The following is a 26,167-nucleotide window of genomic DNA, read 5'->3' on the forward strand; positions in this document are numbered from 1 at the left end:
AATAAAAAAAAATACTCAAATTATTACAATTAAATTAATGCATACAGAATCAAATGTCCAGTTTCAAGTGCTGTAATTGGATGATGGTCCATTATCGCTTGCTTTCAACTGCAAAAGGACAGTCATAGTGGGAAACATTCAATTTTCTGTAGTGATCTGTACTAGTAAATCTATTCTGAAAATCTGAACATTCATGTCTTACTCATCAGATAAGGTTGTCCTTCATCTCGAGTCTTCATTTACTGATGTCTTACTGTCATTTCCTTCTGGTAATGGAGATAATCATACACTCCAACCAACTATATTTTCATGACTAGTCCCATAATTGTCATTGGTTTATCAATTAGTCTGTGAGCAACCAAAAAAATGAGAAATACATATAATGTATTTTGGTGGAAGCTCTTTGGCTTTGCTGTATAGTCTTGTACAAATCCTTAAGCAAAGAAATCAATAAAGATTTGAGCTAAGTAGTGTAGACACAGAAGCAGTTTATCAATGGCTGATTGGTTATGGGTTTACAAGAAACAATTACTGTATGTACCAACAATGCACTGATAAGACAAATTGTCATTCTTTTAAAAGTTGTTTAAAGGTCATTGCTCTTGGGAACTGAATATTAAGTGTTTTGTGTTTTTTAGAACAGTCTTAAAATGAAACTGTGAAGGCATTTCTTTTGTAACAAAGGTACAATTTTCATTTTTAATGAACCAGCAGTCAGCACAGAATGCTTATCATAAAAAGATATTTATTTAAGTAATTAAAGAATTTCTTTAGCCTGAAGATATTTGAAATAATGAGTATTAAGTATATCTTGCTTCTAATGTGAGAAAAAAAAATGTTTGTATCATTTTTATCAAAATTTGTCTGATAAGAGAAAAACTGGATAGACCTTTGTAATTCAGGAAAATATTATGTAACATATGTCCAAAAAAATCAAATCATTAAACTTGAAACGAACGTCATACAGTAAATTATCGTGAGAGTAATTAAGACATATTTGCAGATCATGCTAATTATGTTTTAAATTATCACAAAATGGATTATATCAGGATCATTAATTAGTATAAGGTCTTTGACAGAAGATGAACTGATACTGTGGTCTAGACTTTCCTGATGAATTATGCTATTTCAATGTCCTGCTGTGATCATATGAATGTTTAGAGTACATCTTGTAATTAATGATGGATTACAAAGATGCCAGTCAGATGCAGCTTTCTGTAAGATCAATGACACAGAGGGACATTATACTTTGAGGACTCCCTTCCTTGTCCATCTCTCTGTTTTCCACAAACTTAAGGTTAAAGCCCTTTCAAGGTTTCCAGCATATTTGAGGATGTTTTTTTTTTTTGCTTTCACTTAGCTCATTCTGCATGATATCTGTTTTGTAGAAACCTTATTTCTTAACCCAAATTTAAATCAAAATTTGAAAATTCTTTAAAATAATTCTTTAAGGTTCATAAACCCTCTGCTCACTCATATAAAATGTTTCTTTAACTCTTATGATTTTCCAAAAGAAATGTAGTTTTTAAGTAAAATACAAACAATTATAGCATAGCTTGCGGGGCAAAATTGGACAAAAATGACACTTCAACTAGACACGACTATAAAGGAATAATAGACATTTATGTCATTAAGACTTATCTCTCTTTTCAGAGTATTGATGAACCTTAAAAGCATTAGGATTTCTCTTTGAAAGATGGTAATTTTGTTCCTGTTGACTTTAAATTCATTTGAGTGCTGGAAGCTTATTATAAGGCTAGTACTTGTAACCTGGCCCTTTTCAAAGTGGTTGTGAGTGGTCAACATGAAATGTAAAGATCTCGCGACTCTAAGTATTCTGTAATATGTTAGTCAACTCACAAAGATTCAGACACCCGAATTGTCCTTTTTGCTGCACTCTGGACCACATCAAAAAAAAAAATGTGTTAACAATCCCTCTCTCATGTCTATCAGATGAAATGCATAGGCCTGTAATTGCTGTCTGTGATTGAACACAACGAGGGGAAAATGGAAATAATTGTCAGCATTCTCATCAGCTCTCCATGATATGCCTCTTTAATGCATGTAATGTTGATGACATGTCAATGTTGTTGCCTAGAGAGTCTTGGTGAAACATCATTTTCCTAACTCTGGCATATTATTCCTTCATCTTTATAAAGACATGTCTTCTCCAAAAAATAAAAATCGATAAAATATGAAAAGAATTCATCCATACATCACAGCCTAGTGGTGAAAGAGAAATTGCCGTTTAATGATAAAACCATTTTCTTGTAGCACCTCTTTTCTCTGGGGGTTGTTAAAAAACAAATTTGCAATTATACAAGCTCTAATATTGTAATTTTATTCACAGCCTGTCTTGTTTGGTTAGATAAATAGATAGAAAGTGATCTTTTCATGTAATTATCTGCTGGGTTGTATTGATTCTAAATGGAATAAAACCTGGGCACTAATTCTGATTATTTATGGTTTGATTAGTGCAATTATGTTATTTACAGTAAAACATGTTTATAAGGAATACTCTTAATGTGAATTCCTGTTTATTACAAAGTCAAATTTTGTTACCAAGTAATGCAGTATATAATGAATTTCTTTTACAATTTAGAAACAAATGAATATTGGCTGGACCTGGAGGTTTCTGTGATCATGTTTTGTAATGTATTTGTCATCAGGGTGTGGCTATGTCTATTGTGATTTGACAGTTCTATCGTAAATTCAAGTAGCACTAGAAAATATATTGCGCTTTTCAAGTAGCACTAGAAAATATATTGCGCTTTTCTGGTAGATTAAAGTAAAGGGCATTGCAATAATGGTTACTTAAATAAAATAGAACTTTGTGAGAAATTCTTTTAAAATTTCTTTCAAAAACAAATTCTTCCTACATGTTTGTTCTGATTTCAATAAAACTTGGAACACAGGTATACTACAGCATGCTTGCATGACTATAAAATTTCTATGAACAGGTTGCAGTTTCTAATGATTATGTAAGAGAATTCTTTCAAAACACTACACCTCATACACTTTTGATCCAATTTCAATCGATAAGGACTTGGTATACACAAGAATGCATAATTATTTTAATTATATCTGTTTTTGAGTCATGAATTATGTATCTTAATCATTAATTTATCTTAATCATTAATAAATCAACATATTTAGTCCTTCTCATCCAAATCACTCAATTTGGAAATCCATATAACATTATCAACAGAAGATGTCACCTCTATTCAGTACATTCAGTACTTAGATTTGCATACAGTATGTTGACAAATTATAGATGTGAAAATTCAAAACCAGATTGTAGATTTGGCCTTGAAGTAGACAGCTGGCCAGTGATTTTTTTTTATTATTATCATTATGAACACGTCATCATTTCAAAAATAAGTATTTCAGATGTTAAATTTGCCCTTAAAATGATGCATAAATAGAGAAACATCTATAATGGCTTCCTGATGTAATATTCCAAATAGGTATTAACCATAGTGACATTTAATTTGCAAGAATAGTTTTAAAATTAGTCTGATTTAAATCTAATTCGATTTTATTTCAAATACTGTGGTAGAATGTAGAATAATTTTATAGAGTAAAATAATTTTAAATATCATGTTGAAATGGAAAGTGTTGAATTATGTAAATCATGATACATGAATGATGATAATATGAATATTAAATAATTATGGCCCCCGGGTCTTAGGTACAACCCTGTCATTAAGATCAGTTGACTGTAACTTCTTAGTACTTTTTTCTTTTATTATCCCTGACAATAGAGTTGCAGAGGGGATATAGTAACGGGCTATATGTGTGTGTTAGTTAGTGGGTGGGTTAGTTTGACCTTGTGCAAAACGAAAGTGACGTAATTTGCACCTGGATCAAATGTTGCCTTGATATATTTTTAATTGATTAATCTATTGTCTGATCTTCTCATATTCCAATTACTTAAATATAACTGAACAAGGGGATAGTAAAATATAACATACAGTTTTTTTTTCTTTTCCAAGTGTAAATTATAATTGAGTCATGTGCAGTCGGGTGCAAAATTTTTGTTAACATCATATTTAGCTACCTAGCTTGAATTACCTAAGTACAGTGAAGTTGCCAATTACAGGTTTATGTATTCAGGATTATTGTCAGTATTTTTAAGCAAGTAAACATTTACTTCTTAACGGCACTTGTCCAATCACTGTATATTTAGCTACATACATGTAGCTTGCCTATAAGTACAGTGAAGTCGCCAATTACGGGTTGTCTCAGTTCCGATTCAATCGTATGTATTTTATGCCATATTGTTTAAATTGAAGCACAGGGGGATAATAAATTTACACTTATTAATAGATCAAACTGTAGCAGTGGTCCTCATGACATAGAACTTATCAAAACTTAACATGCTAAATATTCAAATCCTAGTGTCAACTTTTTATTTACTTAGAAATATAAAAATATTTTCCAAGGAAAATATAAAAAGTGAAATTGTGTTTCCCTTGCAAAAAAAAATAAATAAATATAATAATGAAAAAAAATAAAAATGAAATAAAATTTATCCCTATCCCCACGCAAGAAGTTGGAGAGGATATAGTATGCTTGTGTGTGTGTGCTGGGGGGAGAAGGGAGGGTTGAGTGGGAGGGTGCGTAACAAAAGTTAAGTAATAATTCATAACAGAATTGTGTGGTCTTTTGCGAGGGGATGCTTTGCTTTGCAATGCCCTTGTTAAAATTAATTTGAGACCGTTTGAAATTTATTATATCTGAAATCCTGGTATGTCTCTATGATTTCCTGATTTTTGTATCAAATCTTTGTTTTTCCTTGTATTCAGGTTTCATGGTCATACCATCAGTTATTACTGTACAAATTAAGAAGAATTGATGGGGATTACTTCTCTACATTATTTGTTGTATAAATTGTTATATATACAGAATTATAAACACATGGTATTAATCTATATCCACCCCCAAAAAGAATTAAGACGTAAGACGTTGTAAGCTTTAACGTGTTGCAGCTTCAGTTATATTTTGTTGCAGTTTTTATTTTTGACAATTTCATCCATAATCACTGTTTAATCAGAATTAGCGAGAATATATTTACAAATGCATTTTTAGTACTTCATTGTCATGCAGCTTCATGGAAAATTAAGAACAAAATATTGGAAAAAATGGCATATCTAGATTTTTATTCATTTTCATACAATTCTTAATTAGTATTCTGGTGTATAACTTTTTAAGAAAAACATTTAATTATATACAGTGCTTTTAAAGTTTGACAACAAATTACATAAAATATGACCAAAAAAATAAATAAAGAACTGTCATGTAATTACAGGTATGTATACCCTTTTTTATAACTTGGACCAATCCAAGTCTTTTTTTTTTTTAGGTTATAAGCATCCACCCTCAAATAAATAAACCTATCTTTATATCTGGCCAAAAAAATAAACAAACCAACAAGGAAAGAAATACAACATTATTAGAATAATTGTATGATTTCATCATTTGAGAATTTCCTTCACATTGAAACAAAATTAAAAAAGAATTTTTTTAAAAATACTAGACGTATATTAAAATTCAAATCTTTGGTATAAAGCTTAAAAAAGAATGTAAAAGGAAATGAAATGCTGATCCCAATAGAGTATAAAATGCATGCAAATATTTGTATGTAATATGAATTTTTTTTCTTTTTTATTTTATTTTCCTTGCCTCAAAACCAATCCATCCGCTGACCAGTGCTGACACTATAAACATACAAATAACTTGGTATGGCCTTATTATAACATTTAAAGTGACATATAGGTCCATTGGACCAGATGTAAAGATCTATAATATCTATGATTATCATTTGTTGTTATCACTATGATACTGTATCATAAACTTTCTTACACTACATACATATACATACATAAATATTTTATTAGATTGAAAATAAATTAATAATCAAAATGTTAAACTAAGAGTAATGAAAATTTTGCCAAACTTGAGTGTAAGTAAAATGATATAGAAAAAAAAATTATCTTTTTATTCTGGTCTCTTTCAAAATAAAAACTTTTTTTTCAAATTTATTAGGTACTTAAAACTTTTCAATTTTTCTCCCAAGTTCTAAGAAAATACAAATGAAATAAAACAAAAACACATAGCTTCAATATTATTAATTGAACATATTAGTTACAAAAGGTTATCTTGTGAGTAGATTATATTTTTGCCTGGTTTTTTTTTTCCCTTTTATCATCAGTTTTTAAGGTGAATTTGAATTTTGTAACAGCTAGTTCCCAAAATGTTCTACTACCCCTTTTCAGAGTTTTTCTCCATTATTAGCTTACTTTCTATTTTGCAGTTTTAGTATTTGCTCTGCATTCACTCTGCTCCATCTATATGCTCATTCCTCATCATTTGCTCTCAGTTCAATTACCATTTACTCAGACTACATTTAAGGAATGAAGCTTATTTAAACCTATGTTATACGATATAACATAACTTGGGCCAGTTTAGGCTTTATAAACCACAAAGTGGTTTATAAAAAAAGCTTAAAATGCCCCAAGTTATGTTATATTGTATAACATAGGTTAAAATAAGCTTCATTCCTTATAATTTAATTTCAGAGTAGACAATAAGAAAATTTTTTCCTCCAAAAATGGCTTCAAATTGAACATATTTTAAAAGTAACAGAGTAATACATTTTTGACGTAACTCATTGTGACGTAGGCAACTTATGTTATACGATATAAACAAAATCTTTTATCCAATCAAATGATGTGATACAACTAAAATTAAATTATTCAGGTATAAACTAAACAAATTTAGACCATCTTTAAAAAATTGTTTGTTTGCCCTCTCCTGACCGACTGGCTAAAAATGGCCCGACTCCAAACTTTTTTAACCTGCAGGAAATGATAATTTTTTTTCTTTTTATTCCTAAATTTTTTTATCCTTTCAATAAGTGTGTTGAAATTTTCTAGGAAAAAAATTTTCCCACCTACCTACCAACCCAATTCCTTGAATCTGTAGTCAGGAGAGGGCAAACACACATTATTTTAAAGATGGCCTTAGCTGCTGATAAAAAAAGCAAATGAAGAATAAATGTAAATAAATTAATTAATTAATAAATCTGCAAAAATTCTATAGTCACAAAGGAAAATATTTAAAATGCATGAATGAATAAATATGTTGAATTCTTCTTTTCTTTTTTTAATCACTCTTTTAGTAGAATAAACCCACACATTCAAATCTGGTAAATTATGTATATGACAGTTATTATTGTACATAATATACAATATATTGTAATAAATACATTACATGTATTATAAATGTATATGACAAAATGATGTCCACAAGATGCATAATAACAGCGTGCAAAAGAAAAAATGATCATAAGACCATGCATGTTTGAAGTAATATGTTTTTTTTTAATCACAGAAATCAATACATAGGAACTTCGGAATATAATGGCATGTGTTACACATAATGATCAATCAAAAAAAAGGAACAAACAAACAATTTGTTTAGAAATAGAATTAAAACTAAAGAATATATCTTAACAGAGCATAACTAATTAGAATGTTAATTAGGGCTGCACAATAATATCGATATTCTGGTATATTGTGATTCGTTAACAAAAAATATTGTATTGCAGTACGTTTTTCCAGTACCGATATACTGGTAAAATGCTTAGGCTTTAGATTTATAAAGTAAAATTTGAAATTTAAGATGTCATAAACATTTTCAATCATGCCAAACAGTTCCAAACGGTGAAGGTTTTTGTTGTGTGGTTGCATTCCGTTGCCAAACTGTAGTGAAATCAACTAGAACTTTTTTTGTTGCAACGTATTTATGAAAGTTATATACACTCTGCTTATAAAAGGCAGTTAATAAGATAAGAGCATTTTAACTGTTATTTAAAATATTGCAATACATATCGCAATACAGTTCCAAATATTGCAATACAAAATTCCCAACCGATACCCAGCCCTAATGTTAATGTTCACTCATTATTTAAGCTCCTGTAGGATTTGTTCAGGGTTCACTCATCATTCATTCACTATTCACACTTTGTTCCCTGCATTCACTCTGCGTTTGCTCTTTATTAACATATAGGATAGTAGAACATTTTTGAGAGCTGTTTACATGTATTTAATTTATATATTTATAGCCTTTAATTTCACATTTGGTTGCATGAAGACAAAATTAATGACAAATACACTGTAAAACCTGCTTTTGATATTTTCAAAACTATACTTGTGAATTTGTTGATTATATATATAATTCTCCATTCAGTCATTTTTATTTTTTTAGGGTAAATATATCAGGGTAAAATTAACACTAACCTTGATGAAGAATACTGCTTCATTTAAAAATATTATTAATACAAGTATCCAACATATTAAGACTTAATTTGAGCATTTATATGAATATTTAATGTCTTTATAAACTTCAGTGTCTTTGTACTAAAGAACCCAAATTTATCAAAAAGAATAGACATGATCATCTAATTCACTTGGAATATTTGATACTATTGTGAATAATTCATTTAATACTTTCCTGTACTGAAGACTGAATAACCTTTATTCATTAGTTTTTAAAAAGTCATATTGATTTTGATAAATTAGCTAGTCAATGTTTTACTGAAATGTAACCAGCAACCTTTCTAATGTTTAATCATTAGCTAGGTCACTCTGTTAGAGAGGTTTGGTAGTTTTATGCTAAGCTGTAAAACCTTAGACTTGTGTGTTTGAAATGTCCTCTTCCTCATGACTAGACATTGGTACAGCCTCTCTTTGGTAACACAATCCAAAGCACTTCATACGAAGTGTAGAGACCATCTTCTGAAAACATTTGTGCACATATTTGTCTAGAAATAGGATAATCAAAGGGAAGATGAGGGTTTGTACTGTAGACAGTGCTAAGGTAGATGAGAGTACATTGATGTATGCTGTTAAAGATATTAATTCTTTGAGGGTCTCTGTTATGAACATAGGCAACATGAAACAAAGGAATGTTAAAACAAGTGAGCAAGAGAGCTTTATAAAACTTGCTGAAGGGTCCTTTTCTTGTGCTCTCTCTCTAAACTCATCTGCCATTGTTTCTGATAGTGTCAACAGAGGAGGTAATTCATGCAGTACTTCATTTGAAGTTTTTTCACTATTTCTACTGCTGGAATCACTATTTGTTTCTTTCTCACAGTCGGAAGTTTTGTTGTTTTGTACTAGTGGTGATTGCTGAGCAAGTCGGATTCTCTTTAAAATGTCTTCTTTATTATTTGATTTCTGAAGAGATTTTTGAATTTCTGTATCGGAAGAAAATGGAAAGTCTGATGCATGTCTCTTTGGATTTTCTAACTGTGCTTGCAGTGCTTGAATGTCCACAGAAAATTTACGAACATAATTATATTGCTTTGCCTTTTCCATTGTTTCCAGCCCTGTTGTTCCTATCTGACCTATTGTGTGTCTCCTTCTGCCTAAGTAGGCTGCCATATTAACACCCAAGTGGCTACCTTTGGATCTAGATGGAGAGGGTAGATCTCCAATTGTTGAAGTGTTGTCTTCCTTTCCAGAACAGGAATCCAGGAGCCGATTTCCAGTTTCCTCTTCTTCCTCCTCCTCATCAGAATGAAGAGAATTTTCTGATTTTTTAACAAGCACCTTAGGAATTATAGCTTTGTCTGGTGTGTGAGGATGAGAGAAGTCTGATGATAGATCAAGGTCTGACTGCTTTGCTCTGTATGTGACTACCATAAAAGAAATCATCCCCACCAAAACAAAGAGGATAATCATGAGCCACAGGCTGAAGTATGTGATTCTGAAGAGGAAGGCTCTTTCATTCAGAATATGATAAGGTGTAAATGAACCGTTTTTCTCTTCGTCCATGTTGGAGAGTATGCCATATCCAATAGCTGGACAGAGAATAACTAGAAGAGTTGTAATCACACAGAATGCACACAAGGCATACCTGTAAGTGCGTGTAAATTTCTCAGTTATGATGCAGAGGTTCTTCAAACTGATGAATAGCAAAACACAAGAAATGGCAGAAAAGACGATTAAATACATACTGGAGGAAACATACTTCAGATCCACCCATGAGTTGTCAGAATTTGAATACAGAAATATCCTCACCAGTTCAACTGGACAGTATACAAGGTCTGTGAAGAGAGCGACAGCCATTAATAGAAGGAGAAGAGCATACCGTACCTTTCTGTAGAGTCGATTCCTGCACATGGCAGTGATAACAAGGATGTTCCCACTGGTTCCTAGAAGGATAGACAAACACAGAACTACTACAGAAAATATCCAGGAATACAGCTCCAATCTCACTGAAACATCGGATTGTATGAATTGTGTTGTTGTTAAGTTCACTGTCTCATTGCCTTCCTCCATTTTAAATGACATTATATTTTATACACAACATCAGATTCCTAATTGAATTTTTTTTTTACATTGATTGTCCAAACAAAACCATGTGTGGGTAAATTGCTATCTTCTTAAAATGTTTCAGTTGTCATGAAATATAGCTGTTTCAGACTTAGGTGCAGTTCGTGTGATTGCTGTTATAACCAAGCTTAAGCATGGTAGAATTGTTACTTTGTCACGCCTTTGTCATAAACATTCAGTTGTTGTTGCATGTGCTTTCCTATTAATCAGAGTTCCTGCATTGAAACCAGCTTAACTGATGCAGATACAACCACTTAAGGAGCATCCGGTCCTGCAGGCAATAGCCCAGAAATGGATAACACACAGAAAAGATGGGCCATTTCTCTAATGATGGAGTAGTTAAGAAACCTCTTGTTATTCTTGATCACAAATTAATTCCAATCTCAAAGCAACTCACTTTTAAATTTAAATTCTGTTGTACATGTATAAATCCCTAAAAGTATAGCTCCATTGGAAAATCCTTGAAATCTTCACTATTTCATTGAATTAACTTCATAGATACTGGGAGTTTTCTTCTAGCTGCAATATCCTGTAGTATAAACATCCAAATAGGAGGTAGAGTAGCCTACGACGAGATCGTCAGGGGGAGATATATATGTACGATCTTTGTATTGATTTGTATTAGGAGAGAGCACTGTGGTATACATTTCTTGCTGTCACTGCAGTGACTAAAAGCATGAGAGTCAATATAGTATTGGAAAAATTACATCACACTACTTTCATTGAAAACAATTTTAAATAGCTGCAGTGGATGAGATGATGGTCCACACAAGTAAATTTCAGAGTTCAATAAAATGCCTTTGGAGATACGTTCAACAAGCTTCAATTAAGGATTGATGAAAGTTCTACACTTCAGTTATTAGCACAGACACAGCAAAGATAAAGGTCTCGTGTCACTACAGTACTATACTGTGACGCACCAAGCCTGTATTAAAATATCATTGATCTGAGATTTAAACCCCAGATAATGAAGGCATCCAGTTGACACTGTCTTGATTCTATCTACCAAGGATTGAATTTTCACTCACTAGTCTACGTTAGAAATGATTAAAAAGGTTAGTCAAATGGAAGCACATTAATTAATTTCTGGTTATTATCCCAGCATAATTACAGTAGTTATCCTTACTTCAGTTCCTAAAGTAGTTGTTTTTTGAATTCCTGATTATAATTCTTTTTTCATTCATGAGATTAAAAAACGGTGATATTTACGACAATTATCAAATTTACTCTTCCGCTAATTTGTCTATATCCAGTTAGAATGATGCTTACAAAAGGATTATGTGAAACTTTTATCCATAGTTGATGAACAAAAAGATCAGATAAGTATTGTAGTTTCTAAATGTTTTCTTTTCTCCCTGAAGCATTCACTCCATCAGATAAAGTCCTTGCAGAAATATTCACAGTACTGATTTCATTGTGAAATTCTCTTCCACTGTTGCTTTTGATCAATATTATATTGTAAGTAAATTGATTTATCCTGATGCACTTAACAGATTTTTTACTCTGCCTAAAGAACTTTCTAAAGCTTCTCGTTTTGTCAATTAAGATTATTGGACAAAATTTGTTTGATCACCCAGCTAAAGACTTCCCTGCCAACTGCGGGCATCAGATACCTCCTAGCTTGTTCCACCATCAATATAAACTGTGCAAATATGATGCTGAGGGGTTCTCATATTCCACTAATCTAATCACAGCTGTACCACTTTATATAGTAAATGCTGCAATTTCTGTAATGGACTAAAATTCAACATCATCAGACCATTGTCTAAAGTGTATGTTTTTCTTTGCACTGTGATGACTTTACAGCCCTCTATTGATTTCATCTCGAGACTGTCTCTCCGAGGGTATATTCTCATCACATGTTCTCATCTGTAATCTCTGTGATAACATCATCATTTTTTCCTAGCCAAAGTGAACTTTCAATGAAGCTTCTTAGCCGCAAGGCATTCCAGGGTTAACATTAGAATGCTTCAGTAACTAATTGCTCAGCCTGAAAGTTTTCTGTATAATCCTAAAGAAATTATCAATTCACATTTTACCCATTAAGGTTTTGGGGTTAGAATGTTTGTTTATTGCTATGCATGATAATTTCACACTGTGTGGATATATTTATATTCCTTTATAGTTTGTTTTTTTTAATTTATGCTTTGTCATTTTTAAGCAAATTAAGGCAGATTGTGAATAATGTGAATAACATTACTGGGTATGTGGGTTGTATATGATGTCAATGTCCAAGAATATGTTGTTCATGTCCGAGATATGAGGACCTGGGCAGTTGATTAATTACCTGATAAGAAATTTAATATGAACTGTCATTTTGAGATATGTTTACTGAGGTAAGTAATTGCTTGATTGTACCAGGTATGTTTATTTAAGTGCTGCAAGGTCCTTAACTAGTAGTAATAAGACTTTAAATTAAAAGCATTAGTTTGATGAATGTTCAAGAATTATATTTTCAAATATTTAGAGACATATAGGTACATCAAGACACTATAAAAATAATTCAGTTTTAATATTGATGAAAAAGAAGAAAAAAAAACACCAACCATGCTTTTGTATGGCATAAATGTTTTTAACTCTTCAACTCTTAAATTTGAATTGATTTTAATCTGAAAAAGTATTAATGTTCATTGAAGAGGAAGAATACACTTTCAAAAATTTAGACAATACAGTTAAATCAAGACACTATAAAATTTATCAGTTTTAGTTGGGATTAAAAAAAAAAAAGACATAAATACATCCACCAGGCTTCTATTTGACATAAATATGTCTCTTTATTTCTTAGATTTGAACTGATTTTAATCTGAAAAAAGATATGTTCAAAATGTTTACATCCTAGAAATATTATATGATTCTTTGTAAGGATTTTTATGACATTTAGGAATCCAGTATAGGTAGGGTAGAATGAACTAAACTTCATTTACTGGAATGTTAAAAGTGTTAAAGAGAGAAATGTGATTCTGAAGAATTTCATCCTAAGAAAGTGAACTGTGAGTATTAACTGGCTATATATAAGGCTCCAAGCCTAAAAAAAAACTTTTTTCACCAAAAAACCCCCTTATTTCAAAGCATATAATCATGACACTCCACAAAAAACAACATTTCAGTAAGATGCAAACTTCACATGGATTTTAATCATGTTAATGGTCAATTCAGGTTCAAAATTTCTTCTTTATGAATAGTGTACAGTATATATCTGTATCAGTCTGTATTGTGTATCAATCATTACATTATTGTTATAACAGAGCATTTAAATTACCTGGATCAGTAAAACATCTCAAAGTTAATAGATTGAAGTTGACGTTATTTTACTGCTACTAATTTAAATTTATGGAGTTTTGGTATAACAAAGGAAAATAAATGTGAGTCTTTTGCAATATTCATGAATCCATTGATATCCCTTCATCAATGAGGTGTTGCTCATCAGCAAAGGTGTTGGTTTGCATTGTTTACGATAGGTTCCAGATTGACTCTGAAAGATCACAATGTTTTTAAATTTTATGTCATTAAATAAATATTGATTTATGTTAATTTTTATACCCACTGGCAAAACCTTGAACACCAGTTTGCACCCATGCAGGCATTTACTCCACTCCACTGTGTTTGCATTCTTTAAGTTTGCTCCTTTTTAGCTCACCTGAGCTGAAAGCTCAAGTGAGCTTTTCTGATCACCCATTCTTCTTCTCAAGAACCACTGGGCCAATTTTAACCAAACTTGGTACAAAGTATCCTTGGGTGAAGGGGAGTTTAATTGTTAAAATAAAGGGCCAAGTCCCCTTACAAGGGGAGATAATCAAGAAAAGACAAAAATAGGGTGGGGTCATTAAAAAATCTTCTTCTCAAGAACCACTGGGCCAAAAAGGCTGAAACTTATGTGGAAGCATCCTGGGATAGTGTAGATTTTCAATTGTTAAAATCATGACCATTAAAATCATGACCCCCGGGGGTAGGGCGGGGCCACAATAGGGAATCCAAGTTTTACATTGAAATATATAAGAAAAAATCTTTAAAAATCTTCTTCTCAAAAACCACTGGGCCAGAAAAGCTGAAACTTATGTGGAAGCATCCTGGGGTAGTGTAGATTCTAAATTGTTCAAATCATGACCCGTGGGGGTAGGGCGGGGCCACAACAGGGAATCCAAATTTTACATTGAAATAAATAGGAAAAAATTTAAAAATCTTCTTCTCAAGGACCACTGGGCCAGAAAAGATGAAATTTATTTGGAAGCATCCTAGGATAGTGTAGATTCTAAATTGTTCAAATCATGACCCCCGGGGGTAGAGCGGGGCCACAATAGGGAATCCAAGTTTTACATTGAAATATATAAGAAAAAATCTTTAAAAATCTTCTTCTCAAAAACCACTGGGCCAGAAAAACTGAAACTTATGTGGAAGCATCCTGGAGTAGTGTAGATTCTAAATTATTCAAATCATGACCCCTGGGGGTAGGGCAGGGCCACAATAGGGAATCCAAATTTTACATTGAAATAAAAAGGAAAAACCTTTAAAAATCTTCTTCTCAAGAACCACTGGGCCAGAAAAGATGAAATTTATGTGGAAGCATCCTAGGATAGTGTAGATTCTAAATTGTTCAAATCATGACCCCCGGGGGTAGAGCGGGGCCACAATAGGGAATCCAAATTTTACATTGAAATATGTAAGAAAAATCTTTAAAAATCTTCTTCTCAAGAACAACTGGGCCAGAAAAACTGAAACTTATGTGGAAGCATCCTGGGATAGTGTAGATTTTAAATTGTTAAAATCAGACCCCCGGGGGTAGGGCGGGGCCACAATAAGTATTACAAGGGGGAAATCTGGTAAAGAACAGCATGGCCAAAGTTACTCAGGTGAGCGATGTGGCCCATGGGCCTCTTGTTTTGCTTAAAATTAGTGTCCTTTTTCTTTGCTCTATTTTTGCTCTTTGTTCACTCTATCATTGTTTAATTTAATGGTACATGTTCACAAAGTTTCCACCAGGATTTGCTCTGAGTTTATCATGATTTACCTTCTTTTTGCTCACTATTTGTTCACTCTTCAGTCATAACACATGCATACCTACTACTTTTAATATTACTATGTACTATCTCGATCTGTCAATCACCATTAATCATGATAATTTACCATCAAGGATGTTTAATCTGTTCATCTTTCATTACATTGGAAATTGTAATGGTTGTCCACAGCTGGGCATGGTCTGGTAGTCAATCTATATGTTCCCTCAATATTATACTTTTAATGATTTTCAGGAGGACCCAATCAATACCCGAACAGATGGCATTATGTATAAAATGTGTTCTGTCAGAAAAATTTACAGGTTTACTCTGTTGGATATTTTATGAGAAATGTGTCGATATTTTCCCTTCAGTAATAATGTTTTTGCCGTGTATGAAAATATCATCCCAAATATTACCTCCAGTTATTGGCAATATGTGCATTCATATGACAGATTGGCAATTGAATGGATTCCTTCGGGAAAGTTTGATATTAAACAAATGATTTATAAAGTTTACAATATTCTTTTTTTTTCTTTTAATGTAAGGCAAAACTTGTCTTTTTCAAAACATTGGCAGGTTAAAGTGCTCAATTTAACTTTTGGAGCATTCAGGTCCATCTTCTAGAACCTATGTTGGACCATCATGACCAAAATTTTGATGCTGCATCTGACAACATTTTGCAGATGTCGAGTGACCATGTTTAGGTTTTTGGAGCAGATTCATTCCTAAGTAACTATTATAAGCCCTACCATGACTGAACTTCAGTCATCAGGATAGTGCATCTAGGGATGCACTCTGCTTGTACCTGACCAATTTTTGGTATTAATTCATATAATTCACCTGTAGTATGCAAGCATACAAGTCATGAACACACAACTCATTCATGACTTGATTTTTTTTACTTATTTGAACCTGCCATCAGATGAATGTGTATGACGTACAGATTGAATTCTTCATGTTCTGTATAGAAGATGTTCATGATTATAGACTTGAAAGTTAGGTGTATATGATAAGCATGAAAATAATAACATAGGAACATCTAAAACTGTCTTTTTATATAGATGACCTCAATTTGTTGGCATCTCAGCATTACCACACTCTTTGACATTTTACTAATGATGTCATCTTCCCCATTTCAGACAGACCTTTAAACTGGGCCACCATCACATAATGGCAGCCAAGTCACATTATGGTTTCCACACTGCTTCACTTGCATTTGTAAATGTCATTTAGATCAGAAATAAGTGCATTTTGATGTTTTTGCATCATGTAAATAGCCAATACAATTAGACTGCATTCAGAGTGAGGGTAACTTGTTAGTATTATCCATGACTTTAGGAGAAGGACTTATAATTAGCTCTGTAAATCATGTCCAGTATTTTATAGGTCTACTGGTTCAAGACAAGAAGACTTATACAATCGTAAGGTACCATCATCTGTCTGCCTGTCTGTCTGTCAGTCTTTCCAATAGAACTTGGTACAACAGTAGACCAAGATACATAGTTCCCTATATTGGTTTGCCATTAAGATGAATGATGATAGTTCCCTATGCGATTAAGATGAACGATGATGTCATGGATACTAAAAATACATATTCCTGTGAAATATGTGACTCCTGATACCTGTGAATGGCTATTAGAGTTTTAATTTTATCGTCCTAAAAAAAAACGACTTATAGGCAAGTACAGGGTGTTTCATAATATATGTTACATTTTGAGTCTACAAATTGACAAACATAAGAAAAAGATACACACAAGTGTTTTCATCAATTTAATGCATGTGTCCACTAGATTCCCAACCAAAATATTAAACACAGGACACAATCTCAACCATTAATGAAAAAGAGCGAAATTCTTAACTTGCGTCATTTTTGTTATGTTGAATTTCACAACTTCAAAGCCACGAATCACATGTTCCAAATGATCTCCGTCCATTTCAGCTACAAAAGAAAGTTGCTTATGGAAATTTTAATAACTGTTGTCCACATTTTTGGTGAGACTCTCCTCATTTGAAGTTTTGTGTTCTTTTTGAGCTCATTCAGTATCTAGGATCTAGTATTGTAGAACCTGTTCTTAAGACATCCCCACAGAAAAAGGTCCAAAGATTGAGATCTGGCAAATCCAGGGGACAAACTCTTTCTTTGGGGCATTGCATTATTAAAAATTCATATGCTGATCACTTCAAATCATATTTCAAAATTCAACACACACTGAGAATGCTGATGTTGCCAGCATTAATAACTGAAAACATCTATCTCACACTTTTCTAAGGAGTTTGCTACATTATTAAAAGTTTCCATTAAAACAAGAAAATCTTTGGTTCTTGAAATTCTTAGTCTTTCTGGATTATTGTGTCATTTCTCACATGTCGCCCGTTCAGGTCCTTTTAAATTTTGTTACTAGCATTCTGATGAGCATCTTAGAAAGCTTCTTTTCTTTTATTAATATTTTCATTCATCAACTTATGAATGAAATGTGGCGATTTGTATTGATAAAACACCTTTACAATTCATGCAGCAATATGTTGATAGATTATATCCATTTCAAAAAATATTCAAATTATGACATCAGCTTCACAAATAAACAAAATAATACCAAGATGTTCAAAACTCCAGTGTAGTTTCATCTAACAGTTCATTCTTAATTGACATCTACTTTTAAAAACATAAATATAAATTTCGACACCACCATTTCTCAAATTATGAGAAGGAGTTTGAAAGAGAGAAAGAAAGAGAGAGAGTATTAATTTGTGGGTGATGATCATTTCATGGCTCAAACACTAAATAAATTCAATATCCTTGGCTCAAAATGTGAGCTTCAAGCATGTTAAGAAATCATAAATTTTCCCCTTTAGAGGAAACTTGTTATAATAAATGGAGATTTCATAACACTATTTGCATGAAGCTAGAGGAAGGAAAACTAAGTAATTTCCTGTGTAACTGCCAATGAAGGGACATTGAGATTCTGAGCACCATAATCAGATTTCAAGGTATTGGTTTCTGTAAGGAGTCATCTTAGCAAGCTCTTCTGTGGCTTGGTTAGACACATCTAGATTAGACTGTGGAAGTGAAGCTAATCCCTGACAATCCTGTAAGTGAAGAATTAGTAGAAAGGGGATTGGGGATTGAACGGCCCAAAGTAATTATGGGGGATGAAAACTCCTCTGTCCATACATTTGTCTCTTTCTGGATACCTTCTGTAGTATGTAAGCTGGATCATGATAGGATGATTGACATTTAATATGATTTTTGTGATTAAAATTGAGATTACCTGCTTGGTAATATAAGATTATAATGAAATTATTTTGTGCTTAGTTATTGAAAATCAATAGCTTACTGCAAAATTAGAGAAAATGAATCAAAAACATAATGATTGAAAAATGGAAAAGCTTAGTAGCTAGGATTTGAGTTTACAAAATGCATTCACTGAATCATTGGCAGCATACATTTTTAAAGAGTTTTGAAAAAAAATTGATATCCCCCAGTTACAAATATACATGTATTGTAATTTTCCTATGTCTGTGTGGCACTGGAAACAGTATACCAGTAGTTTCATTTGACATTTAAGTTCAATTGCTACAGAGGTGAAAGATGATCATGCATGCAGAGAAAGAATGACCTCAAAAAAGGTTTGACAATATTATAGACATAATTCAAAGAGCAGTTTCTTACCAATCAATTGAGGCTTTTCTATTGATCTGCAGAGGAAAAAGCCTTACAGATTCCGGGATTTAAAATAAGAAATCCAAAGTCATCAATGGAGGGGTGCATTGGATGTGATTGCACCCCCCTTTTTAAAAAGACAAAAATATTTTTTTTGAACAAAAATCAAAATAAATTCATTATTCATCTGTTGAAAGTAATGCTGCCATATTTTGTTTACTTAATTTTCGAAACAATGATTTCCAGAATAAATTGGAACCCACCAAACTGGTATTCATGCCTTTATGAAAATCTTTGGGTTTAGGAGAGGGATTGACTGATACCTTCCCATATTTCAACCACACACCTCTTTCAAAAAACCTGGTGATGACCCAGAAATTGGTGTAAAGTTGTCATAATAATGAGGGCCTAAAAAAAGAGATTCATTTTTTTTTCCTACGTATCCAGTGGAAAATTGATTTAGATCATAATAAGTACTAGACTCTTTAAAACATTTACTTTGGATCTTTGTTGAAATACTAGATTATGGGCAAAAAGACAAAATCCCATTGATTGCCGAACCAAGAAGCAGGAATTTGGTCCCATGAAATGCTTGAAGCTCCTTAGTTTCTTACACTTTGTACATGTAACAGGTGGCTAGAGAAAGAAGCATAATGAATTTAGTAATCAATGGGTTAAGGTCAAATCAACCTTTTATAAATATTACTATCTTGTGAACTACATAAATGTCAGTGCCTTTAATGGAAGATGATGGAGGTTCCCAATGGATGTATTACTTTTCATTGATAAATGATCATTTTGCAATAGGTTTCAGTGTCTCTTCAGTAGCTTGCCCTTCCATGTGGGCATTAATGTTTATGGAAGTTTACAATCATGTTAGTGCTTACAGTCATGCTGACCAGAGCATGAAATTTTTAATTTTTTATTATGAAAAATTTAATGTATAATCCTCTGCATGTTATTTTTTGTATTTAACATATGACTACCCTTTGGAAACAGCAATTGTCTTAATGGAAATTTGTAATCCTACTCTTTAAACTGATCACAAAGATTTGTTTTAATTAATTTATGCATGTAGCAACACACAAGTTTTCATTTTTAGTATTTACATTGATTGTCGTTATCAAGTATCTATTTCAGTGATTTCACTTTTCTTACCATTGAATTCTTGAGGTACATTGTTCCTCTGTTCACTCACATAAAATTTTGTTTTTAATGCTAATGATTTTTGGAAAGAAATATATTTCACAGAGCTTAAAATATGTTACTACTCCTCAAAAATGAACTGTTCTGTGCAAGAAGTGCACCATTCACAAAATGAACCGTACCTTTTACAAAAGAAAATGCACTGTGCAAGAAACAAACCATATTGTGCAAGTGGTCATTTAAGGGTCTGTATAATTCAAATCCACACAAATTCACCATTCTTTAATTGCAGGCATAATTTGACAGAAATGGCCTTTAACTTTACAATTTTATAAAGGAATAAAAGTCCTCTTTCCCAGTTAAAGTTATCTCTCCTTATCAGAGGGTCAGTGTACCTTAAGGGACATCATCAAAAGAAGTCTATCATTTGTTAAGGTTAATTGTCAAGTTCCTATCTCATGTGCATATTTTCAAAAAAGTTTATTGTGATAGATATAGGTGCAAATTGCTCTGTATTGCTGTATACCAATGTAATGGTTGTCACCCACACATGATCATAATTTTCTTTAATTTACACTTATTGTTAATGGCCTTGTGCATCCTCCAGGGTACAAAAAGTAGAAATAAGTAAGTACACTCACTGTGATTATTATTTTTTAACTTAAATGCATTGTAGCTGTGATATTTGGTTCCAAACAAATTCTCTATATCATGGTTTTTCATGTACCACATTTATATCAAGAATTTATATTGTCTCGTATTGGTATTCAGTTCTTTCTTAACTGAGTCATCAATTTTATGTCATTTTGCTGATGATCTATATCTGCCTGGACATAAATCTGTAGAAATATTCATAGAGGGATTTAGAAATTCAATTAAATGTTGCTCATTTTCTCCAGAATCCATTGGTGTTGTATATGGTGGGCTGAAGACATCTCATCAGTTATGGGAACTGGTGGGAGAGAAATAGATTGCTAGAAAATGTCTCAGCATTCAGCCAGAATTCTGTACAGGAAAAAAATCGCTTTGTCATAAAAATGTGATGAGAATCTTTCCTCATATCTCAGTGCAATAATAACTTTTTTTAAAGTTTTTTTTTTTAAGATTTTTTTATAGTGTGGCAAAAGTAGCATGTAGTGTGCTGATCTAATATCATGTAGCATGCAAGTTTAAGGGTTAAACTGATAAAATACTTTCAGGTTTGGATACTAAATCCTTTAACAGCCTCTTCAATATTAGCATATAAATTAAGCTAGCCTTTTGAGAGACAATTGAAACACAATTGTCACATTTTTATTAAGAGGGATTGGCATAGTTATGGAGTCTGATTGATGTTGTGAACACAATACACAAATATTGAACATTGCATAGTATTAATTAGATATAGAAAAGAGAATTAAAGGCATCCATGTACATGTATTCTGTCAATATTTGTTTATCTCCCAAAACAAAAGAGGGCAGCTCTTCAGAAAACAATGAAAGTGATTTTGGAAAAACCATTCAAGTTCTCAAACTAATCGTTTGTCAGTTTGGTTTCAGTGCACTTAGCAATGAGCCATCCATTTAAAAATATTGATTAACAAAACAAAGCAATATGCAGCATCAAATTTGATTACTCAGTACTGTGACTTCTTTTGATTGAAAAGAAGAAATTAAAGATAGAGAAGTTATGCGGTGTTGAAGATACTTAATAATTATTGTTTTTTGTTTAACTGTGTAATATTTTCTCAAAAATTATTACAATATTTAGTTATCTCTTAAAATACCCAGAGATTAACATCATATATATGTGAAGCCTTTATAACTGCAGTCACAACAGGGTAATAAAAGGAAAGCTACATATTCCATACACCATTATAGTGAACCTTTTGCATAGGTTTTGTCCTACTTTGGTTAAATCAAAGGCCTTTTACCCTGTTATGACAAATATTGTTTCAAATAAAGTTTGATGTTGAGTGTAAGATCAATATCACTACCATTTTTAAGTTTTATGATATAACCCATGTAAATAACTTTTGATGATAGCAGACCGCTATATATATAGAGGTGGGGGTTTAATGTAAATACAGTGGCGCCTCGTTTATCCGGACGCCTCTGTCCCCAACGAAATCGTCCGGATAAATGAATCGTCCGGATAATTGAATCACATATCAAAAAGCACTCTCTATATAAGCATGTACATGTATATATGCACATTCTTGTTTCAAATGTGACAGCAAAGAAAAAAAACTTTTAAATTATATTTCGGTTAATTGTTTTAAAAGCAGTAATTGATTAATGAAAAAATATAGTAAAATGTAATTTACACAATAAAAAAAAAATGGATGGCAAATTTTATGCCGAGACCTCCTTTTTTAATTCACCTTCTCTTTGACATGTGACTTCATGGGTTGAGCAAATTTTGATCTACTGTTGTTTTATTTTGCCATATATTATAATTATTGAAACTTATATGATATGACAGAACTGTTCAGCACCATCATTGAAAATGTTCAAATATAAACTAACCCGGTATATTCCCCGTATATTCATTACACAGGGTTACTGTAAAATTAACTGAACACTGCAAACTAATCAAAAAAAAAAGTATTAAAAACATTCGTAAACACAAGCCATCTTCATGATTTTCAATATTATTTTTTTCTACAGACGCTAAGTTTGAATTTCGATCATTAAAAAATACCTTGAAAAACGTAATCAACATCTGTACGTAACGCCAGTTTTATATGTAATGGACGTTTGTAAACGGTAGCACATTAGATAGGTTCTTCTATTATGTTCCTTTGTATACTGTCTTGTGGGAAAAAAGCGTTTCAAATACATTTACGTTTTTTAGAAATGGAACATCGTATTTTAAACTAACGTAATCGACATGATAAAGAGCATTACGAAATCGCTCGGTATTTATTGCTCATTTTATTTACAACTCTCCAAAATTCTCCTGAATTTAGCGATGTATATACGGTTAGCAATATGATTTTGAACGGATTATTATTTAATTAATGCACAGTGTCAGCTAAATTCTTTGAGCTTCATAATAAAGATAAACGTGTGATTGAATTGGGGTAAACACACGCTAATTATAGACGCTATTGTTTGTAGGTCACAGGTAACCGCCTTCAAACTGACTGCATGGCCAATGTTTTTACAACAATTAACACGAATGCAAGATAAGTGTGAAAAGTCGTTTTTGAAAAATTACCGTCCGGATAAACGAGTCATTTTTCAATGAACTATTATGTTTTGTAGTAGAAATTGACCGTCCGGATACGGAACGCGAATTTCCGGATTAATGAGACAAAATAACGTGGAAAAAATCGGTTCCCAAAAAATATCGTCCGGATGGTGAAGCGTCCGGATAAATGGCGTCCGGATAAACGCGGCGCCACTATATTTGCCTTTTTGACTAGTAGACAAATAGGGTATTCCCTCTCCGTAAATTTCTCAAGGTATTTATGATGTAGCTGTATATCAAATTAATTTATTGAGAATAACACGTCACAATGCTTCAGATTTTCATTGTTTGAAATTTCTGGTTTGATTAAAATTAGTAGGAGTGTAGCGAAATTAAGTCATGGAATGACTTCTGTTTGTAATATAATTTGTATACATACAATGTGTGTATAATCCTTAAAAAATACAAATACACACAAGAACTAAAATTTCACAGGCATACAGTCTTATCTGGTACATATATTTATGTGAAAATAAAGTTTATATGAATAAAATAAAGTGTTTTACAATAACTTTTTGCAGGTTTTTGCATCTGATGAGCTTGTGGATAGCTCTTCAAAAATACATGAAGAAATATATTTGTTCTTCTTGTTCAGTTCTTATTTTACTTACACAATTTACAAAGACTACAGTTGTAATAATGCTGAAATCTACTCTCATACTTAAATTTCAGATATTACATGTAATACAAATCTTGGAATTTTGACATTTTTGGTTATTTTTATTTCAATAAACCTTTATTGCTTTCTTAGCTCACCTGAGCCAAAGGGCTCCATTGTCTGCCATAGTTGTCATTACTGTTGCTGGAGGCAGCATTGAACCACTGGACCAATTTTAACCAACTTGGTACAGAGCATCCTTGGGTGTAGGGAACTCAAGCTTGTTGAAATGAAGGACCTTCTTTCAAGGGGAGATAATTAAGAATTGTGAAAATTTAGTGGCATCGTTCAAAATTTTTTTTTTTTCAAGAACCGCTGAGACAGAAATGATGCAATTTATGTGAAAGCTTCATAACATAGTGTACATTCAAGTTTGTTGCCAGAGGGAAGGATGGGGCCCACAATAAGTGATCAAAGTTTAACATAGGAATATTTAGGAAAACATCTTTAAAAATCTTTCTCTCAAGAACAGCAAAGGCATGATATGGAAGCATTCTCAGGTAGTGTAGATTCAAGTTTGTTCAAATCAAGACCTCTATGGTTAGGGTGGGGCCACAATTGGCAATTAAAGTTTTACAAAGGAATTTGTAGGAAAAATCCAGTTCTCAAAATCAGCAAAGCCATGTATTGTCATTTTGAATTGGAAACATCCTCAGATAGTGTAGATCCAAATTTGTTCAATTCATGTCCCCAAGGGGTAGGGTGGGGTTCCAGTAGATGATCCAACACAGGAATATAAATAGCAAAGCCATGATTAGTCATATTGATATGGAAGCATCTTCAGGTAGTGTAGATTCAAGCTTGTCCAAAATCCTGACCCACAGGGGTAGAGTTTGGCCACAATGGACAATTAAATTTTTACATAGAAATATATACAGATAAGTTAAAAATTTTCTGATGATGAACAGCAAGGCCATAGTGACTTAGGTGAGTGTTGTGGCTCATAGACCTCTTCTTCCCTTGCTGACAAGTACTTATAATTATTTCAGGTGACAAGCCCTTTGGAAGTCATTTGTTCATGACATTCATTGGTTTTCTTTCTTTTCTTTTTTTTTTTAATTAAGTTTACAGAATGATGGGGAAATGAATATTGAAATAAATATGATGCCAGTGTTTGCCAGCAAAATTATGTGTCCTTACAATCATGTAGTTTTCAAATTAGCCTCATGAATTAAAAAGATTCCATAGTAACGATTAGTCAATTGTTGTAGAAAAAAGTTTAAAACTCGATCTGGAGATACAGTACGACTAGTGGACCTGTTGGATGAAGGGATATACAGGGCAGAGCAGAAGCTCATAGAAAAAGGCAGAGACAAGGTAAGGGGGTCACAGTCTTACAGAAATTTAACCTGTGGATTTTCTTTAACTTTTCTACACATGTTTGAATTGTTAAAAATACTTGTAAGAGATACACAGAAGGATTTTAGGGACATCAAGAATTTAAAACGTTACAATTAAATCCCAGTTTCAATCAAGATACCAAGGCTCCTTTACCTTATCATTCCAAGCAAGAGTTGCATTCCTTTTCATTTCTGACTCTATAATTTAAGACCAGAAGAGTTTATGTGATGGTAAAGTGACTGATGTCTATCTGTCTATTTGTGTGTCAGTAAGAATTTTAAGCCTACCTAAGCTGAAAGCTTGTGAGCTTTTCTGATCACTTTTTGTCCAGCATCCATCTGCCCATCCCTCCATCTGTAAACTCTTTTCATTTTTGATGTCTTAATTCTCAACTACCACCAAGCCAATTTCAAAATTTGCCAAATTTTCCACAAATTTGCCGAAGACAAGATAAATTTGTTCAAATCATGACCCCCTGGGAAATAGTGGGCCCTCAATAAGTGATCAAAGTTTTACATAATTATGAATATATAGGAAAACATCTTTAAAAATCTTCTAAAGAACAAGAAAGGCATGATTAGTCTTATCGATATGGAAGCAACTCTAGGTAGTGTAGATTCAAGTTTGATCAATTAAAGTTTGATCAACATTTTACATAGGAATATATAGAGGTAAAATCTGCTGATGAAGAACACTAGGGGCTGATGTTAGCATCGTGGTCCATGGGCT

At 32.4% G+C, this 26,167-nt stretch overlaps 2 protein-coding genes across 2 annotated transcripts in view; one reads left to right on the plus strand and one right to left on the minus strand.

The window, feature by feature from the left end:
- LOC133191888 (arginine--tRNA ligase, cytoplasmic-like) overlaps positions 1-26,167 on the plus strand; it is a 52,349-nt gene that overhangs the window by 12,377 nt on the left and 13,805 nt on the right. Inside the window, exon 11 of the mRNA XM_061327632.1 lies at positions 25,309-25,414. Within this exon, the coding sequence (XP_061183616.1) occupies positions 25,309-25,414 (106 nt within the window). The remainder of the gene's footprint in view (positions 1-25,308; positions 25,415-26,167) is intronic.
- LOC133192503 (uncharacterized) lies at positions 8,524-10,941 on the minus strand. Its single transcript, XM_061328502.1, has one exon. It carries the CDS (start codon positions 10,359-10,361, stop codon positions 8,694-8,696), a length of 1,668 nt encoding a protein of 555 aa, XP_061184486.1. The 5' UTR covers positions 10,362-10,941; the 3' UTR covers positions 8,524-8,693.

Source organism: Saccostrea echinata, unplaced genomic scaffold, assembly GCF_033153115.1.
Source record: "Saccostrea echinata isolate AGI-Se365-2 ecotype Australia unplaced genomic scaffold, CSIRO_AGI_Sech_v1 ptg000025l, whole genome shotgun sequence".
In the NCBI taxonomy this organism is placed as follows: domain Eukaryota; kingdom Metazoa; phylum Mollusca; class Bivalvia; order Ostreida; family Ostreidae; genus Saccostrea; species Saccostrea echinata.

Coding starts and splice junctions, on each gene's coding strand:
- LOC133192503 (XM_061328502.1), bottom strand. CDS start 10,361: ATGTCATTTAAAATGGAGGAAGGCAATGAGACAGTGAACTTAACAACA.